Below are 12,176 nucleotides of genomic sequence, written 5' to 3' on the forward strand. Positions count from 1 at the left end.
TCACCTTAAAACCGGGGGGATGCCAATGAGCGCCATCCATTCCGGGTGGTGTATGAAGATGTTAATGGTCATGAAGACGCCTCTGCCCGTGGCCTCAACTCGCCCGTGGATGCCTCCCCCGTTGATAGGCTTGCCAGTCACGCACGCTGCTGCGTTTATGTCGTTGTAGCCTGGAATTGACAATGTATTTTTAGGGTTCCGGAGCCAAAATGGCAAAACGGAACCCTTATAGTATCGCCATGTCCGTCGGTCCGTCCGCGGCTTTGGTCAGAGACTATCAGTGCTAGAAAGCTGTAATTTTGCACGGATATAAGTATGTTGCAACTATGTCGACAAAGTTCGAAATTTGCACTTTAGCGTTAGGAAGAAGGTAAGCGATCTTAACGTGTCTTTTTATTGAAAACGTTCTTTCTTCTAAAAAAAACGATGTACCTATATTCACGCCATATTGTCGACTCACCTAAAAGTTTTGACATAAGTATCGACAATCCAGGACATTTCTCTTCCGGATGTGTTCATGTCTGGCGCAGGCACGTCTATACCCGCTCCTGGAAAATATAAAGGTTATTGCAAATAGGTTAATGCATCTAATTACCTAATCTAACCTAAAAAATCTAATTAATCCATCAGTTACAGAAAATATTAGACACGCATTTTTTTTGATCAAACAAGAGATGATGAAGAGTATCCTGTTAAAGCTCAGCATGAGGGGCCACTCCGCACCAACCTACAGTCTAAAAATGGTGGGCTGATTTAGCGACTCTTAGCTCCATCTAGTGAGCAAATATAGAAACTCCAAACCCCACATCGCACCATCGAAGTTTCTCAACTCGGGCGCATATATGAAACTTCCGACGCTCTCCCTTCGGTCTTCGGTCTCCAGGCATACCATCTGCCTGAAGAGTAGATCTCTAACTCTACTGTGATCGTGACACACGACTACATTTTACGCTATCCTACGGGAATATTCACGAAAACTACCTTTCTTTTTTTAATTTTGGAAAAAATATGATTTTCCTACTCAGAATCAAGAGCACAATCGATTCAGATAGTTGAAAAAAATGTCCAAAAAAATAAATGTCAGTTTTGTGTTTTTTTCATACATTCAGTATGGGCGTCACAAAACTGACTTAGAAAATTTTGTGGGGGGAGCTCCAATAGAGAGATCTCTCTCCAGGCAGGTGTTATGCCTGGGGACCGAAGTCCGAAGGGAGAGCGTCGGAACTTGTATATATGCGACCGCGTTGAGAAACTTCGATAGCGCGATGTAGAACATGGTCGGAGTTTCTATTGTTGTTCACAGATGGCGCTAGAGTCGCTACAATTTGTATGAAAAAATTAAACCTATTTTGAAAAGGCAACTGTACTCTTTTTTTTAAAAACGCCTAACTATACTCGATACTTTATATTCCACAGTGCAGTGCCGTGTACAAACCTATGTAGTTTTTCTTGGCCAACTCCAGCGTATAACGGCGAGTTATCCTCTGCAACTCCGCTACGGTATACTTCTTAGGGTTTATGCAAACTCCTGAAACACTTCTTTAATTTTAACACGCTTATTATATCTATAATCATCATCATCATCTTGGCCTATAAATGTCCCACTGCGGGGCACAGGCCTCTCTGAATCGGCTTGGGGCTATCGGTAGTTCCCACGGAGGGCCAGTGCTGATTGGGAACTTCACACACACTATAAAATTTATTCGCCGATGTGTGAAGGTTTCCTCGCGATGTTTTCCTTGACCGTAAAGCACGTGGTAACTTTCAAATGTTCGCACATAAATTCCAATTTCATTTCGACTGCTGGATCTCATGGTTTGCGGCGGTAAAACCTACAGTTAGACACTATAACTTAGGGCCTGTTTCGTCACTTGCCGACTAACTTTAAGTGTCAGATAAAAGTAATGCCGTCTTTGTTTATTCAGACAAAACAAACAGAGACGACAACACTGATATCCGTCACTTTAAGTTAGCCGACAAATACTGAAAATTACTTACCGCCCTTGGCTCCACCGAAGGGGATGTTCGAGCAAGCACACTTGTAAGTCATGAGGGCGGCCAAAGCTTTCACCTCCTCCAAGTTAACATCGTCTGCGAACCGGATGCCTGGAATTTAAGCGGAAAAGAACACTATACCTTTTATGATTGGTTTTTTGGAGTCTTTTTTATTTTTTATTTCAACTCCAAATTTGTTACTTTTACGGGTATCCCGTGAAAACATAATCGAAAATAATCGAACCCAGGTCCTCAGCAATCCGTGCTGCGTGTGTGCTGTGAATAAGTAGCGTAGTAGAAATAAGCAACCTGAGATATGTATGCATAGGAAAAATTCGTGTCTAGATTCCTGTCCAGCGGTGGTGTAGGGGTTATAGCACGCAGCACGGATTGCTGAGGACCTGGGTTCGACTCCCAGCGCTGGTCTCTCTTTCTGGTTTTTCTGTGCATCCATGTCTCAGTTTGTATTTTCGACTATACCTTTTATTATTATTATGATAGGGGGGTCACCTGATGAAGGAGCAGGCGGGTAACCTGATGGACAGCAATCACCGCCGCCCATGGACAACCATAACATAAGCTGAGTACTACCAAACAATGATCTGATCACCATTGCATTGCATCTAGTACCAACCTCCTTTGCAAGGCAGCCGATGCACGCTGTGCTGCGAGCGGTATCCGTTGATGATTTCATAGTCGCCATTCTTACGCTGCAGGGGAAACTCGAACTGCAGCGAGCTGTTACACGAGCCCATCACCTGGAAAGTTGCTTCGATACTTTACTGAATCACACTTTACGGAGCTCCATATAAATCCTACTAAAAATTATAAATGCGTGAGTTTGTGAGTGATTGAATAGGTATGTTTGTTAATCCTTCACGCTGAAACGGCTGGACGGATAGAACATACTTAGGCTACATTTTATTCCGATATTCCCACGGGATAGGGATAAAATCTCGAAACACAACCGCTGGCTTAGTCATGAAATTAGACATGATTGTTTTCAATGTATCGTCAATGAAAACCACGATGTAACTTTCGGGAACTCCCATGGGAATTTTTAAAAATCCCAAAATTTCAATTCAGCTGCTTTATCTAATGATTTACGTGTGCGAAGCCGCGGCTAAACGCTAGTATTATTAATGCGAAAGTTTGTGAGTGATTGAATAGGTACTTTTGTTAGTCTTTCACGCTGAAACGGCTGGACGGATTTGGATGAAATTTGGTATGTAGATAGCAGGTCATCTGGAATAAAACATAGGCTACTTTTTATTCCGATATTCCCACGGGATAGGGATAAAATCACGAAACAACAATCGCTGGGCTTCGAGTCATGAAATTTGACATGGTTATTTTTAATATAACGTCAATTAGTGATTTTGTTATGTTTTTTTTTAAATTATTTATTTACTCAAATAAAAAACAAAAGAAGTACAGAAATACTTATAACTATAAACCTCTGCCAAACTGCGTAGCAGTTTGTTGGCAGAAAGTGTAGAACTCTCATTCACTATTTTGAATACTCTATCTATGTAATGAAAACCACGGTTTAATTTCCAGGATTCCCACGGGAATTTTTAAAAGTCCCAAAATTTCAATTCAGTTGGTGGATCTAATGATTTACGTGTGCGAAACCTCGGGTAAACAATAGTGAACTTTAAGGCCCAACGCTAGCTGACACGGCTACGTACGTACGTATTTGGTGTTTTATTTCCAATCTACCCTACGCCGCCACTGGTAGGTGGCTATCTATAGGTAACTTACCTTCAATATCCCGGCAACCCTCTGCATCCTCTTCTTATCACTCAAATGCGTATGTTTCTTCAGATATTCTATCAGAGAAGGCTCGACGACCTTCACCGCGTGATGATAGAAGTACTCCACCATTTTAAAAAAGCTGGGATCAGGATCAGTGGCTATTGGAATCAAGTTACAAGGGATCTCATAATGCCTTACGCTTATCATATTGCATTTAAACGAGCGTCTGCGAGCAATTTTTGGTTAAAGACATTTATAGTATAACTATTACTATTTAAATATAAAATTATTTTAAAATAAATGATTATTACAAAACAACAAAAATATTTTCTTGATTGACGTTGTCGTTTTGAAACGTGTTGGCTGCCGTGCTGCCGTAGCGCCACGAGTTAGCAGCGGAAAAAACCATAGTTAAAAAAAATTGAAAGAAGGTTCATCCACTTATTTACGTAAAGGTATAATGAGACTTTATTGAAATTATTACTTAAGGCGCGTTTCTATTGGATATGTGCCAGGAAAAAAGCTTAATGGTTACTTGACCTGAAATGTATATTTCAGAACTAAATTATTGTTATTATTATTTTAAAATTTATGACGGTGGAAGCATTCTACACTTCTACTGAACGTAGATATAGTTTAGATATAGTTAGTGTTTAGTATTGTAACTAAGGGACCCATACATCCCTGTATTTCTTTTATTATTATTTTTTGTATTTTTTTTCTTTAATTGTATAATATAGTTTTTAAGTATTTTATTTGTAATTATATTTTTATGAAAAAATGACTTTCTGCCAAGTTTCTTGCGCGCATTCTTCTTGGCAATGATGGTCTTTCCGAAAGCGCTGGTAGTTTAAAAAAAAAAATGACGTGTAAAAGTGCCCATGCGGCCTATTTACTGAATAAATCATTTGAATTTTGAATTTTTTTTGAATATATTTTCATCATCAACATCTAAGTATAGTGGTCAGTTTGTCGGGCGTGAAAACCAAATTTACATTTAAATCATATTTAATACATATATCGAGCATGCCACAGTGTTGCGTAGTCTTGTTTTGTTCGGATAAAGGGAGGACAAAGGTTTCCGAAAGACAAAACTGTTTCAAAACATAGACATCAGTACTTATACCTACTCTTTGATAGACATTCACTGCCCCGTAACGCATATTTGCCATAATTAATTTCAGGTATTGAAAAATATTCACAAAATTATAAATAAACCCGCGTAGCTCACTCAAAAACAGTGACATTTCACATTTCGGAAACCTCCCGCTACACTAGCGCCTCTAGCGGCGAATTCATACGCGATAGCCCTCATTAAAGAGGACGTAGTTCTCACCGTATAATGGACAAAAAATATTAACAAAAACACATTGCTCAAATAATTTATTTTCCAAGTTCAACATTACTTATCAAGCCTGCAGATAGGGTTGTTGTAGACCATCTGAAGGTCGACCCTTGGTCCCACCAAGTCCCGAATGTTGTTGAGTCCGTATTTGATCATGGTGGGCCGCTCCAGGGACAGCCCCCACGCTATGACGTTCACGTCTTCCGGCAGACCCATGGGCAGCAGCATTTCTGGGCGGAATACTCCAGAGTTGCCGATCTCGATCCATTTTCCTAGGCCTGGAAAGGGAAATAAGTGTCAAAGTTTAAACATCTTTATTTGACAAAGTTTTAATATGACGCAAAGCTCTGCGCAGGAGACACTAGCACAAACCGTAAACAAACCGCTATGACAACGTCAGATCTCTTTTACTCTGTGCCCATGACGGATCATGCATGACCTACGACGCATGACATATCGTCACTACTTTGAAAAAATCTCGTATCTAAAATCAATATGTCAACAAAATTGAACCTTGATGTAATGTCTATAAAGTTCACTCAGAAAAATTATCTATTTTGAGCTACGAGTTTTTTTAAAAGTCGTGACGATATTTATTGTGTACCAAATAACATGATATTTGCATTAGATCGATAGTAACTAATCCATAGTAATACTAATATACTAATACTAATATTATAAATACGAAAGTATGTGTTTGTATGTTTGTCAGTCTTTCACGTCGAAACGGAGCGACGGATCGACGTGATTTTTGGCATAGAGAAAGTTTATGGGCCAGAGAGTGACAGGCAATTTTATAACAGCGCGCGATAACCGAATTCTAAGTTCGTGATTACGGTTCGTGCTAGTGCTGCATTCTGACGGCAGGACATTGCAGTAATATTCCCTATTTAGGCTATAAAAAGCACTTATGAATGTCTTCGTCGATGTTACTATCGACATAGGAATATGTCAATATTTGTATCGGTATATTCCTATGGCTTTTTTTTTTTGCTATGTCTGGTAACATTTTCAGCTGTCAATCTTGTTCGCCTAATTCTGAACTCGAGTATCGTAGATACATAGTAGACTACATATATCAAGTTTACCTTCATGGAACGCAAAGATCTCCATACTGGGTTCAGTATAAGGGTTATAGGCGGGCTTGAACTGCAGCCGGCGGAACCCTAGCCGCTGGAAGAAGGCGTCCAACACGCCGATCAGGTCCGCGAGCCCCAGCCCGCGCTCCGCCATCACACCCTCGACCTGATGGAACTCTGCCAAGTGCGTCGCGTCCAGCGTCTCGTTACGGAACACCTGGAATCAAGTAAACCACATCATTAAATAATTAAAACTGGCCAAGAGCATCTCGGACCATGCTCAGTGAGGTTAAAGAAATAAGACGTCAAAAAGTATACCAGCAAAAGAACGTATCTCCACTTCCGTCCTTTTGTTGAGAAGCACAGTTTTTCGGCAATAACTATACTTGTTTTGTTTAGCAATTAAAAAAGGGTAAACAATCTTGACGATTGTTTTTATTGAAAAAAACTATTAAGTACTTATAATACCAAAAGTATGTAAATGATCATTATTGTCCTTGCTACATATGTTACATATTTGCTGTGTGTGACTTATTTTTCAAAAGTGTTTTTAAATAAAGAAACACGTCAAGATCGATTACCTCCTTTCTAATGCTAAAAAAAACGAAGTATATGCTATTTATTATAATTTCGCAAACTCAGTCGCGCGCAAAGCTATTACTAGTTTTGGCGCGCGACTGCGAAAAATACATCCCTTTCTTCGGATATTCTTCTCAATTTTTTCGGAACACCTTCCCATCTTCTTTGCGGTCTACTTTGTTTTCTCTTTATTGCTTTAGGGTATCATTCCCTGATATCCCTCTGAGCAAATGCTAGTAGAAAAATGTCACCTTGTCGATGCTGAAATACTTCTGCGGGGTGAACTCCTCCTGCTGCGCCAGCTTGTACAGCATGCGCGCGCTGACGGCCGTGGTGTGCGTCCGGAGGAGATTCTTCTGCGCTTCCTCGATCTTCCAATCGTAGCGGTATCCCTGGAAGAAGATCAGGTTAACAGCATGCTAGTTTAAAAGCCTAACGGGCTTATCTACATGGCGGTATATGGACGACATCACGCCGCCGGCGGGCGCATCGTCACAAATAGAAGAAAATAATTGAATGAAGTCGACAAATATCCTTTATAAATAAATAATTATATTAGTTATTTACAATTAAACAAAAGTTAAAACAGCAAGCATTCAATGGTGCGTTTGAAGTTCCCGATCCGCATTGGGCCCGCGTGGGAACTAAGGCCCAAGCCCTCTCAATATGAGGAGGCCTCTGCCCAGCAGTGGGCCGTATATGGGCTGAAATGCTGAAAAACAGCAAGAGTTACTTAATTACTTTCAAAAACTATTACATAAACCAACCTGTGACCCATAGCCACCTTCGCTGTGAACCTTCTTAACCTTCTCCAAATATTCCATAGGGAACTCCGTACTCTTCTCCGGGGAGAGTATGAAGAATGTATCATGAGCATCTCTGGCAGGATGCTGCTGCGGTTGGAACAAAGCATCGAAGTTCCAGAAGGAACTCTCTACGTAATTGTTTGTTGGCATCTCGGAGAAGCCCATCTCTAGAAAGATCTCACGGAACTCCGAACGGACTTTCAGAAGTGGGTGGAGATGCCCGCATTCCGGAGGTTGACCTGGAAGTTTGTAATTGGTGTTTTAGGCCAAAGATTACATTAGATTAGATTAGATTAGATTATTTATTCATTCAGTATAAAATTACATCATAGTTTGTACATGTCAAAGTTACGAGAATACAGGCTTACAGGGTTTAGCTAACAGTTTAGAAGATTTAATGATATACAAGGTTATGTAAAAAAAAAAACAAATTTACCTGCACACAGGACCGAAAATACAAACTGAGACATGGATGCACAGAAAAACCAGAAAAAGAGACCAGCACTGGGAACGAACCCAGGTCCTCAGCAATCCGTGCTGCGTGCTATAACCCCTACACCACCGCTGGACAGGAATCTAGACACGAATTTTTCCTATGCATACATATCTCAGGCTGCTTATTTCTACTATGCTACTTAAGCTGCACACAGGATTTAATTTGAATAATAACAATTAGGATTAATAAAATATTCCTTCACCATCCATACTAATACTAATATTATAAATGCGAAAGTGTGTGTTTGTCCATGTTTCACGTTGAAAGGAGCGACGGATCCACGTGATTTTTGGCTTAAAGATAGTTTATGGGCTAGAAAGTGACATAGGCTACTTTTTACCCTGGAAATAAACGAATTCCACGCAGGCGAAGCCGTGGGCAAAACCTAGTAAATAAATAAATTAAAGAAGAATTGAAGGTAGTTTTAAGTGACGGTTTTCAAAGATTGTAAAATATTTGTGGGTACTTCGCTCGCGCACCGAGGGTTCCATACACATTTATAGGTATGTAAGTAAACGGGAATCGTGTCTTGAAGATATTTCTCGCTTTTTCCGAGTGATTTAATACATCCAGTGTATGCAGAGCCCTACTCTTAAGCAAAATGTATGCAGATTATATTGGTCATTGATATTTACAGACACAACATAAAAAATCAAGATTTTCAGACTTTTCTAGTTGGTTGTGTTATAATAGCTACCTTCATACCAAATTTCAAGATTCTGAGTTCACGGGAAGTACCCTGTAGGTTTTGATTCCCTTGCGAGTTTCGAAAATTTGCGGAAATTTGCAGCATAAACGGCTGCATCTTTTGATTGCGTTGGCTTAGAAGTTTGATTTTTTCACAGCTCCAAGGGACAGTAGACCTCAGTATTTGATATAAATTTCAGCTTGATACCTCCTCGCGTTCTCGAGAAAAAGGTTCTTGACAGACAGACAGACAGACAGACGGACAGTTCTATAAGGATTCTGTTTTTCCCTTTGAAGTATGTAACCCTAAAAATGAGTACTTTGGGATTTTCGATGACAGATTAAATTATATTTTGGTTTGTTAGTCTAACATTTTAATGGGTGTGTTGCTCTAAGGATGAACTTTGGTTGAGTTTTGAACGCGTCAGCGTAGTGTGGTGGTGGTGATAGTTGGGTTGTGTGCTGTGTGTGTGTTTACCTAAGGCATCAAAGTTGTAAGGCTTGAACTCCAATTCCTTCCACAAGCCAGTTAGCAACATTTCACTTGTCAGGTCCGTCTCTAACTTCTTAATGCTGGTAGCAAACTGCGGTCCTTTTGATAATAAGAAACTTTTGATCGTAATCTCCTGAAGCAACTTCCGTTTTTTATAATCATTTCGGACATTATCAGGTAAATTGTCTATTCCTTTTTTGATTTCATTTAAATGGTCTTGCACTGTGTCTGTGATAGAATCGACTTTTCGTTTGACTAATGGTGCTCCTCCAGACTTGTCTATTGATATCCAACCGGATGACATTGCTTTACTGAAGCCCACCTTTGCGTTTGGTATTATCTGAAAATTGGAAAATAATATTTTTGAATAATAATGTTAAGACATTCACAAATGCTATTGTAGTGCCAGCGGTACACGGTACACTACACCCTGAAATTCAGTAAAAAGCTGCAAATGGTGTTAAAAGCATGAAAATCGGAACGATTAATCTTTAGGCTATACAAATCAATTTGACCCGTAGCACGAAAAAAAAAAAAAACGAGTAGTTATGACGTCATCTTTTTTTTAATGGAAAAAAAAATTTACTGAAACCTATTGTGTGTGGTATATAATGAAAGGGCTAACTAAGCTGATTCCAAAAATATATCACAACATTATATGGGTAAAGACAAAAAGTTGCACACCATTAAAGCTGCGTTAGCAGGTAGTTATAATTTTGATTAACTTTTTCCATTGTGACACAAAAATTATCCATACACATGTATGATTAATTTTAGTGTCACAATGGAAAAAGTTAATGGAAATAGATCAATTTGTTCATATTAAATATAATGACCCGGATAACTCACGTCTTAAATCGAGTTTAGCTCATACACATGAACATCATGTTGAGCTAAACTCGATTTAAGACGTGAGTTATCCGGGTCATTATATTTAATATGAGTGAATCTCACGGTAGTTTCATGTTCAAGATCAATTTGTTGTTTAATGTGTTTTTTTTTTTATTTGACTGGATGGTAAACGAGCAAGTGGGTCACCTGATGGTAATAGATTACCACCGCCCATAGACACCTGCAACACCAATGGGATTGCAGATGCGTTGCCAACCTAGAGGCCTAAGATGGGATACCTCAAGTGCCAGTAGTGATATTTTAATTTTTATTCCTATACTGTTATACTTTGATATAATGCATTTGCATCAGCACTAGAAGCAAGATTAGTCTTATTTAAAGCTCTGATTGATGAGGACATGTTTACTAATAAGAAATAATTCTAAGTTCATTTCTATTGCCAAAAAATAATTTAGTTCACTCATATACATTTAATATACAATAAGCATAAGCATGTCTACCAAAACAAGTTGTTATCAAAAACGTACACTCGAGAATCCTTATCAATTTCGAAAGTAGGTAACCAAAACCATTTTATCTTATACCTTCATTAACTCTGCTTGTGCTATTCCGTTTTCCGGCACACCTCTGTATAGAACAGCTTCATGGCTCCCTTTTTCAGCCACAAGCAGCCCTTCTTCAGTCAGGTCCCATTTCGTACTCTTCGCAGTCTCAGACACCACCATCTCCAATGCCTCAAGACTTTTCACTGCTCCCACAATTTTTTGGTGATCCTCACCGAACTCGCTAGCTAACTTTAGAGTGTCCACTTTATCACTCTTCTCTAGATAATGCAAAATCCTTTCGTTTAATTCCATTTTGTGTTATAAATAGGAGTTTTAGGTTACGATACAAGAAACGAAACTACTCCGGTCAGCCACGGCGAACCAAACCAACTTTCATGTGTCAATGTCAAAATTTTCAACAGCTGTCGGTTGTCAAAGAGATAGGGATGTGCTAAGAATTTACTTTTATCGGTTTGATAAAAAATCGGTTAAGTCTGTCAAACTCGTTACAAGTAATGATAAAATAGTGAAGTGATCATTCATAGCAGCAATAAAAAAAAAAGAAAATTGAGGAAAATAAACTATTTAATTCCCAATCGTAATATGTGATAAAAAAGACATCGTCATTATTTAATTCTAACTCGAAACTCCTTCACTTTTCTTTCTTATTAACTAATTTCAATATATTTACATATATGTATATAAACTGCTATTGATAATTTGTGCATGTGCTGATTGGCTCATTATTTATAATTTATTATTTCATATTTTACATTGTACGTCCGAGAAGGACAAACTGTTGAGACTTTTTTCAAGCTATCAACATTGTAAAAACACAGTTATACAATAATGCTTATTTATATTTCTATTTTATCCAAGCATTCAGAATCATTTACAAATTTGAGCATTTCTTTCTCTAATTTGAAATCCAAAAAAATTAAATAGGTTTGACAAGTATCATATTGATTTATATTGAATCCATTAATTCACAGGGATATCAGTGTACATACAGTGGTTAGCCTGGATCTAGCCTAGTTTTGGTTTATGCTGGATCTAGGCGACATAAAATTACTTTTTGTGCTCTAGTGCGTAAAGTAAAATTTTCGTCTAAGTCCAAGGCAATCAGGTGTAAACTGCCACAAACAAAGAAGTTTCTGCGTATATATTTTAATTATTATAAAACTGAAAAACAATCGAATCAATCAAAATAGATCAATAAAACTAAGAATTCATAATTATATTAGTAATGCGTGAACAATAAAAGGTACAAAGTAGGTGAACAATTGTTTCCACTGTTACTCTTTCGTTTCCTCGCCATCAAAGTGAAAAACAGATTAGAAAACTCGAGCAATAAACCCATTTTGCCCTCGACGTGTCTATCGAGCTTCGCCGTACCGGCTCGGGTGGCTATATGAACGTCTTGGGTAAAATGGCTCGTTTTATGCTCTTGTTGTACAATCTGCTATTGTTTACTTATGTACAGATAAACTTTATGTTTTTAGACCTTTGTAACGAACAAATAAGCAATGGACTAAAAATGT

The 12,176-nt window shown here is 38.5% G+C and overlaps 2 protein-coding genes across 2 annotated transcripts; both read right to left on the minus strand.

Annotated features, from left to right (window-relative positions):
• LOC141434420 (glutamate dehydrogenase, mitochondrial-like) lies at nucleotides 1–3,986 on the minus strand. The gene is made up of 6 exons (XM_074096838.1): nucleotides 3,760–3,986; nucleotides 2,630–2,753; nucleotides 1,999–2,106; nucleotides 1,436–1,528; nucleotides 463–548; nucleotides 1–171 (listed from the first exon to the last, which is right to left on the minus strand). Exons 1-6 carry the CDS (start codon nucleotides 3,958–3,960, stop codon nucleotides 1–3), a joined length of 783 nt encoding a protein of 260 aa, XP_073952939.1. The 5' UTR covers nucleotides 3,961–3,986.
• Nucleotides 3,987–5,119: 1,133 nt separating this feature from the next.
• LOC141434564 (phenylalanine--tRNA ligase alpha subunit-like) lies at nucleotides 5,120–11,180 on the minus strand. The gene is made up of 6 exons (XM_074096996.1): nucleotides 10,675–11,180; nucleotides 9,224–9,578; nucleotides 7,524–7,801; nucleotides 7,008–7,148; nucleotides 6,187–6,394; nucleotides 5,120–5,376 (listed from the first exon to the last, which is right to left on the minus strand). The coding sequence occupies exons 1-6, from the start codon at nucleotides 10,945–10,947 to the stop codon at nucleotides 5,156–5,158; spliced, it is 1,476 nt and encodes a 491-aa protein (XP_073953097.1). The 5' UTR covers nucleotides 10,948–11,180; the 3' UTR covers nucleotides 5,120–5,155.
• Nucleotides 11,181–12,176: the final 996 nt, after the last annotated feature.

The sequence above is a fragment of the Choristoneura fumiferana genome, chromosome 13 (assembly GCF_025370935.1).
Source record: "Choristoneura fumiferana chromosome 13, NRCan_CFum_1, whole genome shotgun sequence".
NCBI lineage: Eukaryota > Metazoa > Arthropoda > Insecta > Lepidoptera > Tortricidae > Choristoneura > Choristoneura fumiferana.

What these genes read in the sequence shown, in the direction of transcription:
- LOC141434420 (XM_074096838.1), bottom strand. Translation starts at nt 3,960, where the DNA reads ATGATAAGCGTAAGGCATTATGAGATCCCTTGTAACTTGATTCCAATA. An exon ending in TCGGCTGCCTTGCAAAGGAG is followed by an intron (nt 2,107 to 2,629) that starts GTTGGTACTAGA and finishes CTTAAATTCCAG; the next exon opens with GCATCCGGTTCGCAGACGAT. An exon ending in ATACTTATGTCAAAACTTTT is followed by an intron (nt 172 to 462) that starts AGGTGAGTCGAC and finishes TTGTCAATTCCA; the next exon opens with GGCTACAACGACATAAACGC.
- LOC141434564 (XM_074096996.1), bottom strand. Translation starts at nt 10,947, where the DNA reads ATGGAATTAAACGAAAGGATTTTGCATTATCTAGAGAAGAGTGATAAA. An exon ending in TTACAACTTTGATGCCTTAG is followed by an intron (nt 7,802 to 9,223) that starts GTAAACACACAC and finishes ACAAACTTCCAG; the next exon opens with GTCAACCTCCGGAATGCGGG. An exon ending in AGTATTTCAGCATCGACAAG is followed by an intron (nt 6,395 to 7,007) that starts GTGACATTTTTC and finishes ACTTGATTCCAG; the next exon opens with GTGTTCCGTAACGAGACGCT.